Source organism: Phyllostomus hastatus, unplaced genomic scaffold, assembly GCF_019186645.2.
Source record: "Phyllostomus hastatus isolate PE091 unplaced genomic scaffold, TTU_PhHast_1.1 phas_contig_150, whole genome shotgun sequence".
Classification (NCBI taxonomy): domain Eukaryota; kingdom Metazoa; phylum Chordata; class Mammalia; order Chiroptera; family Phyllostomidae; genus Phyllostomus; species Phyllostomus hastatus.
Window position 1 is genome coordinate 34784117 of NW_025333611.1, and position 19214 is coordinate 34803330.

Below are 19214 nucleotides of genomic sequence, written 5' to 3' on the forward strand. Positions count from 1 at the left end.
TTATACATAGCCAGTCTTATTTTAGTCTACAGAATTTTATAGTACTAATCGATAAAATGGAATATTTTCAAGAGTGTAGTTTAGAATTAATTCATTGATAGTTCAGATGTTTGCATGGTACTTAAAGTACTCTGCCCTTTATCATTGAATTTGTCAGAGAGAATCCAGATGAACAAATCTTTATAATGTTAAATCTCTTAGTTTTTAGTTCTGGTGTCCAAAACAATGTCATGTGGCATGTACTTTTCCATAGATGATAATAATGCATCCCTCTTTTAGATTACCTGATACATTTTCAGTATGTAGTTAATAATCATGAAGATGGGAATCTAAAAATACTGCCAAACAAAAGCAAGCCCTTAATGTCTTTTCCTCTATAGTTCCAGTGGGAAGAAGGAGAGCATTCCTAACCCAAGGAAAAATAAAGTTACAGCTTTTTACACCCTAGGCAAGAAGCAGAGCATTTTGAATTGCAAAGAAGGGTTTTGGGAAGAGAATAGTACCCCATGGTTATGGGGTTTCAGCAGTTATCAGAGTGGCCTACGTTGGAATGTGTATGTCAACCATTAGATGTTCCAGAGAGCAGTTTATAGGATTTACCCTTTTTTTGGAGCTTAGTTGATAGTCAAGACTCTTATTAAAAGTGGTCAAGCATTAACTTTTAAATAACATCTTTAAATGACATTTAGACACTTATTTTCAAATACAGCTTTTGTTCTTAAAAATATAACTACTGCATTAAAATTGCATCACATCATATTTCCTTTAATTTAAGAACTAAGGGTTCAGCTAAGCTAGGGAACAGTCTCATGGCCAAGGGAATAATGCTTTGTTTCAAAGTAGCATTTTTTTCCTCTGGTGGGGATGGAGGTAAGGATGTCAAGGGGTATTATCTCAGAGTCTTCTTGCCAGCACAATGTTAATAATATGATTTTTCTTATTAAGGTCTCTGGGACCTTGCTTCAACAAAAATGTTATTAAGTGGAAATTTTAGAGGCTCATGAAGCAAAATGGAAAATTTAAGTCACCATTCTTAAATTTGTTAAAAAGAAAATTTTCCTTTTGCTTAGTGATAATTGACTTATACGTTATGCTTCTTATTCTGACTTGACAGCATCTCTCAGCAGCTTGCTTATTACACCATTTCCCTCCCCAAACTCCTCACTTACCCGAAGTTGTGCCAGCAGCTACCAGCGACGTTGGCGACGCAGCCAAACAACGAGTTTGGAAAATGGGGTCTTTCCTAGATGGTAAGTTGGAAACTTCAGTTCACATAAACAAGACTGAATTGTTCCTTAAACACAATTTTGTATGGTTTTGCATTTTATGTATTTTAAATTTGGAACTTAAAACTTTTTAAATGTATTGCATTGCTTTTTATTGTGTTAAAATATGCATAACATAAAATTTACCATTTTAACTATTATCAGTTATGCAGTTCAGTAGCATTAGTACTTTCCCATTGCTGTGCAACTATTCATGTCCAGAAATTACCTCCCCAAGCTGAAACTCTGTACCTGTTAAACAATAATTGCCCCCCACTCCTCCCTCCCCTTAGCCCCTTGCAATCACCATTCTATTTTTTGTCCCTATGAATTCCACTACTCCAGATACCTCATATAAGTACATGTGGCATGTACTTTTCCATAGATGATAATAATGCATCTATGGAATTCCTCATATAAGTGGAATCACAAAGTATTTGTCCTTTTATGTATGCCTTATTTCACTTAGCATGTCTTCTGTGGTTCATCCATGTTATAGCATGAATCAAAATTTCATTCTATTTTATGGCTAAATAATAGTCAATTGTATGTATATACCACATTTTGTTTATTCATATTCATCTGTTGATAGACATTTGGGTTGCTTATACCTTTTGCTTTTGTGAATGATGCTGATATGAACATGGATGTACAAATACCAGTTTGAGTCCCTGCTTCCAATTCTTTTGGGTTTATACCCAGAAATGGAATTTCTGGATTATATAGTAATTCTGTGTTTAAGTTTTTGAGGAGTTACCATACTGTTGTCCACAGTGGCTGTACCATTTTACATTTCCACTAGAAATGCACGAGAGTTCTAATTTCTTTCTATCATTGCCAGTTGTTATTTTCTGTTTTTGATAACAGCCATCCTAATGGGTATGAAGTGGTATCTCACTGTGGTTTTGATTTTCTTTCTATAATGGCTAGTGGTGTTGAGCATGTTATCATGTGCTTATTGGCCATGTGTGTGTCTTCCTAGGAGAATTGTCTATTCAAGTGTTTTACCCATTTCAAAATCAGGGTATTTGTTGTTGTTGAGTTGTAGGAGTTTATATATCCTGGATATCAATCCCTTATCAGACAAATGCTTTGCAAATATTTTCTCCCTTTTCATGGGTTGCCTTTGATTCTGTTGATAGTGTCCTTTGATGTACAACAATTTTTAGTTTTTATGTAGTTCAATTTATCTGGGTTTTTTTGTTGTTGTTGTTGCCCGTGCTTTGGTGTCATATCCAAGAAATGATTGTCAAATCCAATGTAACAAAGCTTTTACCCTATGTTTTTTTCTAAGAGTTTTATAATTTTAACTCTTCTGTTAGGACTTTGATCCATGTACTGCATATGTGTTTTGATGTTTCAGTTTTTACTGTTTCTATTTTGGCAAATTAATTCATTCTTGAAAGATCTTTTTTTAATCTATGTTAAGTATAATTATAGATAATGAAGATTCTCTTTTACTCACTCCTTTTATTTCTTCATCTTTGATTTTACTCCTGGAATCAAAAGAAGAAACAAGTAGCTTCTAGAACTATGAAGAGATTGTATCAGACTCATCTGTAAACCTTAAAATTCAGGCATATTTAAGTTGGTTATGAATTGGGATTATCTACTAGTGACTTTTAATTGAACCAAAGTGTTCCTAATCAGACTCTATTAAAATTTCTTACAAAAACTTGACCATGAAGGAATAGCCAGTAGAATTCTGAAAGAGATTAACAATTGATATGAATTTTTAGATTTACTTGGTAAAACAGTGGGATAACTTTATCTTGGCTACATTTATTAGCAAGGAGATTGAATTGCAAATTTAATTATTTTTATATTTTTTAAAAATAAAAAAATGATAAATTTGTTTTTAAGGTCTATAGAAGAAAGCTTTAACTTGTCAGATGAAAGCTGTGGCCCTAACCCAGGAATTGTGAGAAAAAAGAAGATTGCAATTGGGGTAATCTTTTCATTATCCAAAGATGAAGATGAAAATAACAAATTTAATGAATTCTTTTTTTCACATTTTCCTCTTTTTGAAAGCCACATGAACAAACTAAAGAGTGCAATAGAACAGGTAAGCATAGTCATGTTGTTTGTTAGTTTTATATCCCTTATTTTTCTTTGAATTTTATTTTTCTGTTTAAGCACTGTTTATTTATTTGACACAAAAATTAATAGGTACTGTGCAGGTACCCTGAAAAGTGCTCTGGGAGATGGAAAATAAACATCAACTCTTTAACGAGCTTACTGTCTAGTAAAAGATCAATAAATAAATATTTGAGGGCCCATAACGTGGCAGGCACTGTTACAGAAACTAAAGATGTGAAAAAAGTAGCACTCTTGACCTCATGGGGCAACAGATAACCTAATGAACATGTAAGCTCTTATATGGAAATAAATGAGTTGGAGAAAAATAAAAAAGAGAAAGGTTGATAAGGAATGGTGGATGGAAGGAATGGTAATTTTTATAGGCTAGTCTGGAAGGCTCCTGACCTAATGACATGTGGTTCATAGATATGAAGGAATTGAGCTACAACTACCTGAGAGAAGAATGTTCCAGGCAGGGGCAAAGGTCCTGTGTCAGTAGTAAGCCTGATACTTGAGCAGCAGGAAGGAGGTCAGAGAAGCTGGGTTCGAAATGAGAGATGATACTATTGGGTCTTAAAGTGATAGCATTGTAAGAATCGGGTCTTAAAGGGATAGCATTGTAAGGGCATTGGCATTTACTCTTAAGAAAGATTGAAGACCATCAGAGGGTTTTGAGTGGAGGAGTGACATTATTTATGAGGGTTATTCTTAATGCTTCTTAATGTTGGTGGAGAATAGATTTCTAGGAGTAAAGGAAGATTTTTAGGACCATTTAGGAGGCTGTTGGGATAATCTGGGTGAGAGGTGATGGATACTCAAACCAATTTAGTGGTGGAATTGGTGAGAAGTGGTTGGATTCTGGATATATTTTGAAAATAGTACTAGTGAGATTATCTGATGGACTTACTTGGGGTATAGGGAAAGAACAATACAGGTTGACTGAAGAATTTTTCTTTGAGCAATAAGAAGGTTGGACTTCCCAGTGCTAAAGTGGGGAAACTACAACTGGAACAGGTTTGGTGGATTGAGGTCAGGACTTTGTTTGAGATGCCTCCTGGACATCCAAGCGGTTTTTATGAGTCTAGATTTTAGGGAAAATTTCCAGGCTGGACAGTCACCACTGTACAGATGGTATTTAGAGCAGTGAAACTGATTGAGGGAGAGAAGAGAGGAGCAGAGAGAGATTGTAGGCCTCATTTGTAGAGTATTTCAGCAGTTAAAATTTGAGGAGAAGAGACTGAATATTGGCCATTCAAGTAGGTAGAAAAAAGAGTACTTGTCGGGGAGGGATCCAAGTGAAAAAAAGTGTTTTAAGAAGGTACAAGTGATCAGTTGCTGTTGATAGTGTATATAATAAATTTACATAAAGTAGGGAAACTGAATATAAGAGAACACAAGGATAACTTAAAAAAAAAAAAAAGAACAAGCCAAGTGTTTTTTAGGAGTTCATAGGAAAGAAAAGTGACTTCCTATTGGGAAGATATTTCATTTGGACTGCATCCTAAAGGATGTGTAGGACTTTTTAAACATAAAACTGAAAATTGAACATAGCAGAAGAACAAGAAAAATTGATATCCTTGCCACCCAAAGATAATACATTAACATTTTTCTGTGAGTCTCGTCTAGGCCTTTTCTATGCATATAGTACCTTTACTTGATTGGGATTGTGTTGTGTCTATATTGCTTTAATTACATGCCTATTTTTAGAAACTCATCATTGTAACATATACATTTCTCATGTCATTATAAATACTTCTTAATTATATTTTAGTTACTTTCCTTAGTGTAGGTGACAGTTTTTCTATTAGGCCATTTCTACTTTTTTCACAATTGTAGCTGCAGTGTAGTTAACATATTGGTGAATTTTCCAGATTTTTTTAAGAAGAATTTTCCAGAAATTGAACCAGTGAATCAGTGGGTATAAGTAAAGTTCGTAACCTCTGTGACAGTATGCAAAAAGGAGCTAGAAGAGTTAATGGGCACAATTCTCAAAGAATCTAGAGTCCTTGTGAGAAGTTTTGACTTTGTTTTTAAGGCTGTCTCCAAATTGTGATTTAGGAAGGTTAATTTGACACTATGTTTAAAAGTGTCTAGAGTAAGAGGCTAGAGATGGGAATACCAATTAGAATGGTCCAGAAAGCAGAGGATGCATTTTAGGAACTTAGTAGTGACTAAGAATCATCCACCTCTAGCAAAAATAATGATGTTAGTTTTTCACATTAAATCAGTCAAAAGATAAGTAGATCATTAGCAGTACTTTTTTTTTTAACAGAACAACTGAATAAAGGCCATTTTCACTTTTTCAGAAGTTAGACACTGGTGACATTTTCTTCAGGTAGCTATTGTCCCTTTTTGTAGTCTGTTGTTGCCAAAGTCAGTACACATAATATTTAGCTGTGGGACAAGTGTTTCAAGCTTTGTATAAAACTTGAAATACAGTATTTAGGCACTGTAGAAATCATTAAATGTGATTTTTCAGTGTTTCAATGCTTTGACCATCTGTAACCTAAAGGGTACATACTGATAGATATGTGGATAGTTGTTTGAGTTTAACATCTCATTTCTTATCAAAGCTGAATGATAAAGCTGAGTGAAAGAATACTTTTATATAAGTATATAAAACATAATTATAAAAGTTATACAGTTGTTAATTAATGGTAAAATATAATAAACACTAGACCATTCAAAGAAGTTATCCTCCAGGGCCAGTTTACAAACCTTACCACTTTTTTTTTTTTGAATGAAGAGCTGTGGATTTGTTTCTGGGCACCTTGGGATTTTTTTGAAGTATGTGCTACTTTTTCAGATCTATAACTTAATTAATCATGGTTATTGCTGGTAAAATTAAGGAAGAATGCTACTCAATTCTAGCTAAAAAATTTACTTCTTTATAAATCAGGAGTCTTACCAACATTTTATAAAAACATAAAGAAGTTTTACTTTTACACTGTGAAGCTTTTTGATGTACATGAACATGATTTCTGGTCTGAAGTTGTCTGACCTTCTCATAATTATATGTTTAAAATATTAAAAAAATTAATTTGTAATTACAAAATAGTGCAGAATTACATTCTCTTTTAAATATCTGCAAAATTACAAAGTTTTCTTGCCTTTCTTAGCCTAATCCTGATCCCCTTCTTTTCTACTTAAAGCAAGGCATCCTTGGCTAAATATACTTTAAAGAAAGCAGATATTACTAATAACTTGATCTCTTTCAGTAGAATCTTTATGTTTCAGATCTTAAATAAAGATTTCCTTAACAGAACCATTATTTGTGAGATATTAGAGGAAACCATGAGCTATTGTTACTCAGTTATCATTGCATCTTATTCAATTTGGGGAAAAAAGTTTTAAGTAACCCAGAAACTGTCATCATCAGTTTTCTTTGTGTGTTGACGTTCTGTGGTTTGACAGTTACCATAAAAGATTTAACACTTGAAAAATTTGAATTTTATTGTAATCATTAATAATCTTAGTACATCAAAGAAAGCCACTATAAATATGTGTGTCTTCTTTATATCTTCCTAGGTAAGAATGGTGACTGAGGGTGGTGAAAATATTTGACTTTGTATTTCATTTTTCTTTTCGTATTTTTCCCATTATCATTATAAGAATTAACTCTTTGATTGCTTTCAAGGCTATGAAAATGAGCCGGAGATCAGCTGATGCCAGTCAAAGGAGTTTGGCTTATAATCGAATAGTTGATGCCTTAAATGAATTCAGGTACATATTCTCCACCTTTTCATAATATAGATTTGTTTTACCAGTGCACACAGAAAGATTTATTTATTTTCTTTAACTTATTCTGACAAAATTTTATTCTTTTCTTTGTTCCATAACGAAACAATGGTGTAACTCAGTAGCCCATTGGCTCCTGTGTTATTTAATACTAAATGTGCTTGGTATTCAGGCACATTTGGGAGCCATCAGTTGTGTGCTTCTTAGCATTGGACCAATAGACAAGCAACTATGACCATAGGAAACCTTTATTCTAGCAAAAATATGATTTTTTTCTCCCTTGGGCTCCTAGATATAGGGACTAGTTAGTGTTCATTAACTAGTGATAGTAATCAGATGTTCTTGGATACATGGCATACAAGGACACATGGATATAGGATATATGAACTTGACGTTGCAAATAACTGTTGCTCAATCCTGTCTCTTGATATGGCAAAGTAAATAGTTTTTCTTTGGCCAGTATTTTCTTGCATAACAAGGTTTGTGCCTAAAGCTCTAACAACTGCTGTGACTGTGCTCTGGGTGTGGCAGGCAAACATACAGCATGTAAACTTCGGTTGGGAATCACACAGAAGGACTGATGTGTGTCTCTTTCTGAGAGTCACTTCAGATGTACTGCATCCTCTCATCCTCTCAATCTTTCCCTCTTTTAGACTGGGGAGATAGTATAGACTTCTTGCTTATTTGCCTAAAAGAATCCTGCAATATTATTCCTGTGTTTTATATTCTGCAGTATTACAAGGTAATGAATCTTTGCCCTTGAACTTGGAGTTAACACTACATTATTGGATTACAATTTCTCTTCTGTAGTCACAAGCTTTGTGGCAGAAGGCCAAGAGTCCCTATTTGAGCTCTGAGGAAACACTGTCATAATAGATCCAGCTGAGGTTACCAGAATAGTAAATATTGTCATAAGACTCATTCCTAGTAGCATACTGATCTTGCTCTTAGGTTATAAATAATATTTTTATTTAAAACAATTTAATTAAATACTTGCATTGGTAGGAAGGTAGTATGAATGGTCTAGCCTTATAATTTTAAGATTACTTAGAATTTATAACATGTATGAGTTAAAATGTATCATTGAAAATACATATCATGATTATGTACCTTACCTTTTGTAATAGTGTGAAAATCTGAAAGGCTATGTAAGTCAGTTAAGCATTCTTACAATATCTTAAAATAGTTTATACATTCATAATTTTTATTAAGAAAGCTCTCTGTACAAGTACTTTCATATGTACAGTTGATCCTCATTATTTACAGATTTGGTATTTGTGAATTCACCTACTTGCTAAAGTTTATAACCCTAAAATATACTCTCAGTGCTTTTACAATCATTATGGACATTCACAGAGCAGTGAAAAATTTGAGTGGCCTTACATAGTCATTCCCAGTTGAGGTTGAACAAAACAATACTCTGCCTTCTTATCTCAGCTCTCATTTTTAAACAAGTATCCTTTTAGATATCTATATATTGCCAGTTTGTTTTTGCATTTTGTGTTTTTTGTTAATAATTTTGCTATTTAAAATGGCCCTCAAGCATAATGCTGAAATGCTGACCAATCAATGATCCTAAGTGCAAGAAGGCTGTGATGTGCCTTATAGAGGAAAATACATGTGTTAGGTAAATTTCACTCAGGCACGAGTGATAGTGCTCTTGGCTGTGAATTCAATGTTAATGAATCAACAGTATATTAAATCTTAAGCAGTTTATATGTAGAAACTCACAGAACAAAATTAGGTATTGATGGGTTGACAAAACTGACGAGAGGCTCACAGGAATCTTAACCCTGCATTTCCTCCAGGAACAGGGATTCAGTTGATTCAGTGTTCATATCAACTTTATAGAACATTACTGCAAGTAATGAGACTATTATACTTAATTTTAATGCTGTGGTTATTAAAAATTAACAGTTAGATAATTTTTAAAGTAGGTAATTGTTTGAGACAAGATAACGAATTTTGGGTAGTTGAGAAGAGGAAGGAAATGATTCACATGTATACGGAAGTCTTGAAACCTAGAGAAGCAGGAAGTATGTTTTAGTTAAACATAGCTTCCTCCCAAAGATGAGGTCCTTGGATTTTTACCTAATTTACTGCATAACAAAGAAAACTAAATCATGTCCAAGGTTCCCTTACAACTAAAGGAGTCTTTCATTCTCTAAGGATAGACCAGGAAAAAAAATAGGAGTCAGATGACTGAAAATATTTGGCTTGCCCTTCTTACTACTGAAGGGTAGGGTGCAGTCATTAGCGGGGAGGAATGGACTATTATTTCTAGATCGCTGATAACAATATAGAGTTGTATAACTACTTATAATTAATTTCTTTGCCTTCTTTGCACCTGATACACCCTGAGGTCATAGTACATATTCTTAAACACCAAAACACTAAAGGTAATGTTCCCAGTGGAGCACTATACTAATATTAGTGATCTGGCCCTGGCCCTTGACACATAGGCATGCAGTAGACACTAATATGCTGAAGCAGTTCATGAAAAAATTAACTGATCAGCTCATTCATTTACTTATACAGTGTTTCTTTTAATCAAAAAGTATATTCACATGGTTAAGAACCAAAAATACATTACTGAAAGGTCTAATAATGAAAAACAAGTTAACCCTATGCAACTTCTATCCCCTTAACTACTTCTTTTGTTATTTACCTCTATGTTATTAAACAGTACCCTTAATGCAGCTGTATCTTGATTTATTTATTTTAGAGCATACTTTCAGCATGAGTTTATACTTCCCCTCAGTTTTTAAGCCTTTCAGTTTAGTTTTAGCACTAGCTTGTTCTTCTGGCTTGTAAATACTCTACTTAATTTGGTAGTTTATTTTCCTCTGTTTTCTCTCTCTTAAATTCTTTTTGTTAGAAATTGGCACTCCTAGACTGATCTTTTGTGTCTCTTTCATGTTTTCCTTTTCTTTTTCTGAATGTATTGTTTTCTGTTTCCTCTAGAGTCATTTTGTGTGTGAGTGTGTGTATGTTTCTGTCTTTCTGTTTGTGTCCCTCTTTCCTTGGAGGCTTCCCCTATATATCAGTATTTTGGTTGCTCATTTATAGTTGAGAGTGAAGCACCAAAATATAGGTTGGGAGCTCTGTACATGAATCAGGCACAGACAGGATAACTTCACTTTAGGGCAGTGATGTTGAGCCATTTTTTAGTAAAACTCCCTGAAGGAGCATATTTAGACATTTTCTCCTGTAATTGCCCCTGCCCCAATGAAATTTTAACCCCACAAGATTTACTGTCTCTCTGTTTGCGTACTGTGAGGTATTCAGTGTCAGGAAGGGTTTTGGGGATGTCAGTTCTCTGGGCTAGGTAATTGCTACATTTGCTTTCCTATATGAAGTTGTTCTGTGGGGAGAGTGGGGTGGAGATAAGGGTCACCAACCACTCAGGGACTTAGAAGTAGTCTCCTAGTTTACCGTTCTGTAACTGCTGTCCTTTACCAGGCATTCATAAGTCCTGAGGGTCTTCTTTTTTTTCCAGTGAGGGAGATTCAGTCCTCTTGGCCCGTGCCTGTCTCTGTGAGCACCATAACCTATTCCTTCCTCTACCCTACTGCTTCAGTTAACATTCTTCTTTGTGTTTTATCCTCTAGAATTTTATTAAATCTATCATTTTAAGTTTTACTAAGGTTTCTCTTCAGTTGTATTTGTTGTAGTGATTTATTTGTTTTCAAATCCGTAAGTAGTGCTCACTTGGGCATTAGAACTAAAAGGGGATAAACGTGTGCTCTGCTTTTCATCCTATCTGGACATCCTTAATAGGCTTTAAAAATCAGCATTTCACATATCCCTAGTTTATAGTCTTGTATTTTTCTCTGTAAAATATCTTTAATTTTGTTACATTATTTTTTTAAGTTCTCAGCAGTGATTTTATGTCCTATCAAGAACTCATTAACCTGTATTTGTCACTTCTATCCGTAGTAATATATCGTGCTCTGATTGGGTCAAGATTCAGTGAAACTTGTTTAGGCACAAGAATTCTTATCCTTTTTTGAATTCTAGGTGTTAAAGAATTATACAGAGGTAGATATTAGCACTTGTGGAGAGAACTAGAAACCAATTAGTTACCTAGGCCCAATTTTGCAGGAGTTGCTTAGTATGGTGAGAGTATAGGACTTCGCTGAATAGATACTAATGTAAAAGGAAAATAATTGGCATCTTAAAGGTGTTCTTGAAGCCTTCAGGAGATAGTAAGTGCAAGTCATGAGACTATCTATTGTCTAAATAAATGAAATAGCCAGAAGAGTACTATCACAATTGTTCAATAATCCTTTCTTGTGTTGATTTATGGAAAACTTCAAAAGGTTGGGAATCATTACATAGCATGCCATCTATAATGTCCTCATCATCCTTCAGTACTTTACTAAAATGTCTCAGTGTAGGTAACAAAACGATGCATAAACTGTTGTTTTAAGTGGATATATAGATAAGCTGTTATCCCATTTAGAATATTTATCTTTTCTGTGTTGTTAGTTATTTGCAGTATATTTAAATACAGCTTATACCTTAGAAACATAGAACTGGAAGGGGCTTTAAAAATTATTTAGCCCTATCCTTTTATTCTACAGGTGGTGGAAACTGATGCTTAAAGTAGGGAAATAATTTACCCAAGGGCATAACTTCACTGGGGGCAGAGCCAGTGCCAGAACCAACATATTTTATGTTTATGTACAGAGCATTTTCCATGGTACTGTGCCGATGATAGAGAAGAACCAACTTGATTCATTGTGTCCTGTCAAAAGCTTTAATAATCTAGGCGTGAGGCCCAAGTTAGTAAGACAAAAAGATAACTTTATTTTAAGATATGTGACTCTGTGAACTATGAATTTTGTCATGTGTTTTCCTCTTTTTAGGACAACAATTTGTAATCTTTACACAATGCCACGAATTGGAGAGCCTGTCTGGCTTACAATGATGTCGGGGATTCCAGAAAAGAACCACCTTTGCCATCGATTCATGAAGGAGTTCACTTTTCTAATGGAAAATGCTTCAAAAAATCAGTATGACATACTTTATTTATCTCTTTGAGCTATCTTAAATATCTTAGCTCTTATTTACTATAACTAGATCATTAAAATATAAGTTATGGAAGAAGGCCACAAAACTCTATGAGTGAGAAACAGCAAGAATGTCTATGTGTGAAATTAAAATTCCTGATTCTTACAGAACTCTGAGGCCTCCCATTTTTTGTGAACTGTATCCACTTCTTGCTCTTTCATTCCATAGAAAAGAAATTTTTAAATATCCATTTTTAATGTGATATTTTATTGTTTTTTTCTCATCAAATTTCTAGAATTCAGATGAGTAATTTAGATATTTTTATTGTCTTTGATGGTAGATTGGTTAATACTTTCCTTCATTTTCTCATTTAGTAATTTGGAAACGTATCATCTCCTGGTCACTTTGTTAAGAAATTGTGCAAAGAAACCATAATTTAATGGTTTAATGAGAAGAAACCATAATTTTATAAGTAAAGCTACATTTTTGTTTTGTAATTATGATCAGAAATAGCTCCTTGTGAATCTGTCTTTATTTTAAGGATTTTCTTTGACTCCTACATACTGAAAAATTAACTCATTTTCATTCTGGTGATATGCCTATCCTTTCTTCTCCCCTCTCTTTTTTAAAATCCTGTTTGGCCACATGAGAATATGTACTCTTTTTGCTTTATTCTATCACTGTATTTTACCTGAGGTTTTGCAAAGGCTGATTGGAATTTGATAGGATGCATTTTGTTTTCAGATTCTTGCCAGCACTCATTACTGCAGTTTTGACCAATCATCTTGCCTGGGTTCCAACAGTCATGCCAAATGGACAACCACCTATAAAAATATTTTTAGAAAAACATTCCTCTCAAAGTGTGGACATGTTGGCGAAGACTCATCCTTATAACCCACTTTGGGCACAATTGGGTATGTAGTCTGATAGTCCTACACTATGCATTATATTTAGAGTTTTGTGTGACTGTCTGGAGTTATTTTATAGCCCAAAAAAGAAGTAGTAGTAGTAAATACTGTTTTACCTCGTCTGTTCTGAAGTACCTGTTCATCACTTGTTCTGTCGCGTCTGCTGGTTGTCTTATCCTCCTCCTTCCCATCCTATGTGTATATTCCTTATAGATAGAGAGCTATGGCAGGAGCAAGAGGAACAGGATGATGGCTAGTTCACTAGCAACTTCAGGGTCTTCAGGGGGGATTGTGGTAGGTCCTTTGCCTAGCAAGAATGAATCAACAAAGTCACCCATGATAGTTAGGATAAATCTGGATAACTAAAAAGCAGTCATTGAGGTTTGCATTGGTCCACTTTTATTTGTTTGTTGAGTAATTTTGAAAAATATTTCCCTTTGTGCTAGACCCCAGTGAATAAATGGTTAATAGAGAGGAGAGGGGATAATTGATGAATAGACAGTCATTAGGAAGGCAGTGTTGCATGTTGCTGAAAAGCACAGGCTGTGAAATCAGGCAGACTGCATTTGAGTCATAGTTCCCTTATTTGCAAAGTTGGGATAATAATAGGTAGTACATATTTCATTGTGAAAATTAAATGAGATAATACATGTAAAGTGCTTAGGACAGTGTTGGGTAATGTACCTGCTGTTAGTCCTACCCTTATTCTATTACTATTAGGTAATGGGGGTGGAATAGGAGAGCACTTTGGTGACCCGGTAGAAACTTCTCTTAGGTTGTACTGGTGAGTGAGCTTGCCTGGTAGATTGTTATGTGGTTTATTAGTTCAAATAACCAACCTCCCTCTCTCCCTCTTTCCTTCCTCCCTCCTACCCTCTTCTCTCTTCCCTCTTCCCCTCTTTCCTCTCTTCTTCCTTTCCTTTTTCCAACTGCATTAGAATAATTGATATACAGCAAACACCTATATAAAGTATACAATTTTGTAAGTTTAGATGTATATGTCAAAGCATAATGTCCCTGAAACCATCACCAGCATCAAGTTGGTGAACATATCCATCACTTTCAAAGTTATCTCATGCCCTTCCTCTGTTCTCCCCCACTCTCTGTGTTCACCATCCCAGATACCCAGGCAGCCACTTTCTGTCACTGCAAGTGTCAGAAAGCCACTTGTCTTCTGCACTATGTCTTCTGTCACTGGCAGATGACAAGTGGCTTTCTGTCACTGCAAGTTCCAGAAAGCCACTTGCCATACCAAAGCAGTTTCAGTTTATTTAGTAATTAGTGGGAACCTTGGGAATAGTTTTGAACAGTGGCGTGATGGTATTAGGGCCAGTGTCTTACTCAAAAAAGAAAACTTATCATAATACTGCCTTAGCATACCTTTATTTGAGGCTTATATGTGTTTGTTCCTTTAAAGAGTGTGTGTTTTATAAAGTATAAATGGAGGTTTTTAAATCTGTATACTGACAACCTGCAAAATTGAATTCAATTTAAAATAATGACTTTGAACTCTCCATTTTAAAGTGTTTTGGCACCTTTTTGTTTCATTTCAGTTGTGACATAAATATAAAAATGACATTGATAGCTCTTAGTTATCCCTGCCCACCTTTTTTAATGTAGTGGCTACTCATGTCTAGTATAGATAAAAATGAAAAGGAACCACATGGCTAAATGTGTTACCCTCTTTTTCCTCTTAGGACAGGTCTCACTCTTTATGCCCTTTCTGGTCTATCCTGAGGACCCAGCCCTTAAGGGAATAGAAGGGAAAGTGGGCTTTTAAAACCATGGGCATTGTGGGGTCCTGGCTAGGGTAGCAAAAGTTAATGTTTGGTATTACAATTTAAATCAAGGAAGGTTTAGTGTGATGTGACTACTCCAGCTTTGCTGCATTCCACCATTGCTCCCTCCCTCTCCTTGTCCACCAGAAGATAACTGTGCTTCCTCTTCGCTGTGTTGGATGCAGCTGCAGAATCTTTTTGCACATAGTATTTCAGGCAGTACTTCTCCACCCAGATGGTGTGCTCTGTTTGGGGTCTGGCACAGAAAAGTTTCTTGGTACAACTGACTTTTTGCTTGAGGTTTCAGAACAATAGCAACTTCCTAAGGAGGAAAGTAGAAAACCCCCCCATTCACCTTTCCTTTTGGTTTTAGACCATTCATCTCATCCTACTCACCTGAATAATCACTCACTATTAAAGAACTAAGAATAAAACCTGAACCCTCATACAATAAGAGTAGGTTTTCAGTCATTGAAAATAGCCTGCTTAGCTGCATGAGTAGAGGATGTGCCCATTAACTGACTTTTCCATTGCAGGGGACTTGTACGGCGCTATTGGCTCTCCTGTAAGGTTATCAAGGACTGTGGTTGTTGGCAAACGGCAAGACATGGTTCAGAGGCTGCTTTATTTTCTTACTTATTTCATAAGATGTTCTGAACTTCAAGAAACCCATCTTTTAGAAAATGGAGAAGATGAAGCCATTGTTATGCCAGGCACAGTAATTACTACCACATTAGAGAAAGGTGAAATAGAAGAATCTGAATATGTGCTTATTACAATGCATAGAAATAAAAGCAGTTTGCTCTTTAAAGAGTCAGAAGAGACAAGGACTCCTAATTGTAACTGTAAATATTGCAGTCATCCGCTTCTTGGGCAAAATACAGAGAATGTTTCACAACAAGAGAGTGGGGATGTTCAAGACAGCTCTAAGGAGCTGCTAGGAATTGCAGATGAGTGCCAAATGATTTCTCCTTCTGACCGCCAAGAAGAAAATGCTCTTGATGTTAAACAGTGCAAAGATAAATTAAGAACTTGCCTCGATACCAAGTTCGAGACAGTTGTTTGCACAGGATCTGCTCCAGTTGACAAATGTCTATTGTCAAAGTCAAGCTTAGAGCCAGCAGAAGAAACATGGCAGAGTGACGAATTATTGGATTCTGGAAATCACACAAGCAAAGTGCTGAGAACCACAGGAATGACTGTGGAAAAAAAACCTCCAGATAAGCTTGTGACTGCTGCATTTTCTTGTGAGGCAACCCAGACAAAAGTTACTTTCTTGATTGGGGATTCTATGTCACCTGACTCAGATACAGAACTCCGGAGTCAGGCTGTGGTGGATCAGATTAGTAGGCATCACACCAAACCACTGAAGGAAGAAAGAGGGGCTATTGATCAGCATCAAGAAACTAAACAAACAACTAAGGACCAATCTCAAGAGTCTGATATACCAAACATGGTTTCTGGAGAGCCCTGTGAACTTCCCTGTTGGAATCATTCAGACCCAGAAAGCATGAGTTTGTTTGATGAATATTTCAATGATGATTCAATTGAAACCAGGACTATTGATGATATTCCAATTAAAACAAGTACAGACAGTAAAGAACACTGCTCTATGTTAGAGTTTTCAAAAAGACTGTGTACAAAAAATAGCAAGCAGAACAATGAATTTTGTAAATGTGTAAAAACAGTTCACCAAGATTCATGTAAAACCTGCTATCCTCAGCAGGACCAAAGAGATTCACTCTCTATTCTTGTCCCCCATGGGGATAAAGAGAATTCAGAGAAAAAAATAGCTGTAGGAAGTGAATGGGACATTCCAAGAAATGAAAGTTCAGATAGTGCTCTTGGGGATAGTGAAAGTGAAGATACAGGTCACGATCTGACTAGACAAGTAAGCAGCTATTATGGAGGAGAGCAAGAAGATTGGGCAGAAGAGGATGAGATACCTTTTCCTGGGTAAGTAGAAAGTTTCAGTCTATAGTAGGCCTTATATAAATATATACTGTTCTTTAGTTTAGCCGGTCTTTGAAGGTTGGTAGAAGCAAACATAAAAGAAGAGGTTATTTTCCTAGACAAATTCTCTTTTATTGTCATGTTCTACTACTCATAGGAAAGATTAAGGGCTAAGCCCCATAGACACCCCAGAAAGGCTTTGTGAAGGCAGTCAAGTTATGTTGGTATGTAGGAGACTTCGTACTTCTTAGGAGTTTTCAAGCCATTTACGAGTGAATTATGCCCTCCAAAGGGAACAAGGCTGAGCTCGGAAACTAGGGAGAGATCATCACTGGAAAAGGTAGGAAATGGCTGTTATAAATAAATTTGCCCAAGGCTAAGAGGAAAATGAGCAATGTATAGGAGTATTCTGGGTCAGGTATACAAGGAGAAGATTCATACTTGAGAAAAGTTAGAAACCAAACCTTGGGTTGGTGAGATATTTAACTACTTTGTTTTAGATGATGGTTTTCATAATCTGATTATATTAAGATATAAATACAAGGGACAGCATTGCTAAAGTCTATTATGAGTAATTTATGCTCAATGCATTACAAAATTGTTCATCAGACCCTCTTCTCTAGATAAGCAGGAGTATTTTGTGGTCTGATTGAACACTTGAGCCAGTTTTTATAGAACAATAATGGTACTCTAAGAATATTTTGTAGAAAGTGATGGTATTAAATACAGACTAGTAGAGTCCAAAATTCTCTTTATTGGTAAAATATGTTTATTACTAATTATATATACCTTCTTTTGGGACCTCTCTTCTAGGTCAAAGTTAATCGAAGTTAGTGCTGTTCAACCCAACATCGCCAATTTTGGGAGGTCCTTGTTAGGTGGCTACTGTTCGTCGTATGTGCCTGACTTTGTTCTTCAAGGAATTGGTAGTGATGAGAGACTCCGTCAATGTCTGCTGTCAGATTTGTCCCATGCTGTGCAGGTGAGTGACCTTCACTGAGTTCATTTAGAATGAACTCTGTTAACCACTAGAATCCAGAATTGCCTTATATTTTGGTCACACTTCACTGTATAATATAGTCATTGTTCTCAGAATCAATTACTTTATCTAATACCTGCATGTTTGTACCTATTATGAAAGCAGGTAGAGAGCATTCGAATATCCAAATGGAAATCTGAAATACAGAAAGTATTGTATGTATTTATAGATGTTTATCACTGGATTATTTATAATAATAAGACAATTGCAAATGCTTTAAGTGCAAATGGAATCATTTTCTTAATTTTTTTTCAGATTATGATTTGCTAGACTGTGGAAGTACAGTTGATTTGTGTATACTGAGCTTGCATCCTGACACCCTGATGAACTCTTTTATTAGCTTTTGTAGTTTCTTTATGGATTCCTTAAGATTTTTCTACGTACAAGCTTGTATCATCAATAAATAGACAGTTTGACATCTTCTTTTATACTCTAGTTTCCTTTTGTTTCTGTTTCTTGCCTGGTTGTAGGGCCTAGAACCTCAGTACAACTCTTACATAGAATTGCTGAGAGTGGACATCCTTGTCATGCTCCTGTCTTAGAAAACATTGAGTCTTTCATTGTTATGTATGATGTTAGTTGTAGGATTGTTACAGATGAGCAACGTATATGAGTATTCTGGGTCAGGTATATAAGGAAAAGATTCATACTTGAGAAAAGTTAGAAACCAAACCTTTATCAAGTAGAAAAGATTCCCTTTTCCTATTTTTTCTTTCTTTCTTTTTGCACCAACCTTCCTGCCCATCCCCCTACCCCCAATCATGAATGGGTAGGGGATTTTGTCAGATACTTTTTTGGTGTCTATTGAAACAATTGTGTGGTTTTTCTTCTTTCAACTGTCAATGTGATAGATTACATAGATTGATTTTTAGTTGTTAAACCAACCTTTTGTATTTCTAGAGGGGAAAATCCCACTTAGTCATGGAATATAGTACTTTTTATATGTTGCTGGATTTGATTTACTAATATTTTGTTGTGGATTTTGGAGTCTATATTTATGAGAGTATTAGTCTGTAGTTTTCTTGTGATGTCTTTGTCTAGCTTTAATATCAGAATAATACTTGCCTTATAGAATGATACAGAATGAGTTGGGAAGTATTTCCTCTTCTTTCTCTCAAGATTTTCTGGAAGATTGGTAATGTTTTTTTCCTCTAAATGTTTGATAGAATTTACCAGTAAAGTCTCTGAGTCTAGTTGTTTAAAAATGAGAGAATATCTTAAATTGCTAATTCAATTTCTTGTTATAGATCTATTCTGATTTTTTTCCTTCCTGATTCAATTTTGCTGATTTTTGTCTTTCTAGAAGTCAGTTTCATTTAAGTGATCTAATTTATTGAAATAAAATTTTTCATAGCATATACTAATCTTTTTAATTTCTATAAGGTCTCTCATTATGTCCCTTCTTTCATCCCTGAGTTTTATAATTTGTGTTTGTCCT

At 35.1% G+C, this 19214-nt stretch overlaps 1 protein-coding gene across 2 annotated transcripts in view; it reads left to right on the top strand.

The window, feature by feature from the left end:
* Positions 1–19214, top strand: part of FNIP1 (folliculin interacting protein 1) — a 121350-nt gene that overhangs the window by 84653 nt on the left and 17483 nt on the right. For both annotated transcript variants that reach the window (XM_045822828.1, XM_045822837.1), the window contains 7 exons: positions 1115–1250; positions 3129–3330; positions 6982–7067; positions 11954–12100; positions 12843–13012; positions 15321–16740; positions 17551–17719. In XM_045822828.1, the coding sequence (XP_045678784.1) occupies positions 1115–1250; positions 3129–3330; positions 6982–7067; positions 11954–12100; positions 12843–13012; positions 15321–16740; positions 17551–17719 (2330 nt within the window). The remainder of the gene's footprint in view (positions 1–1114; positions 1251–3128; positions 3331–6981; positions 7068–11953; positions 12101–12842; positions 13013–15320; positions 16741–17550; positions 17720–19214) is intronic.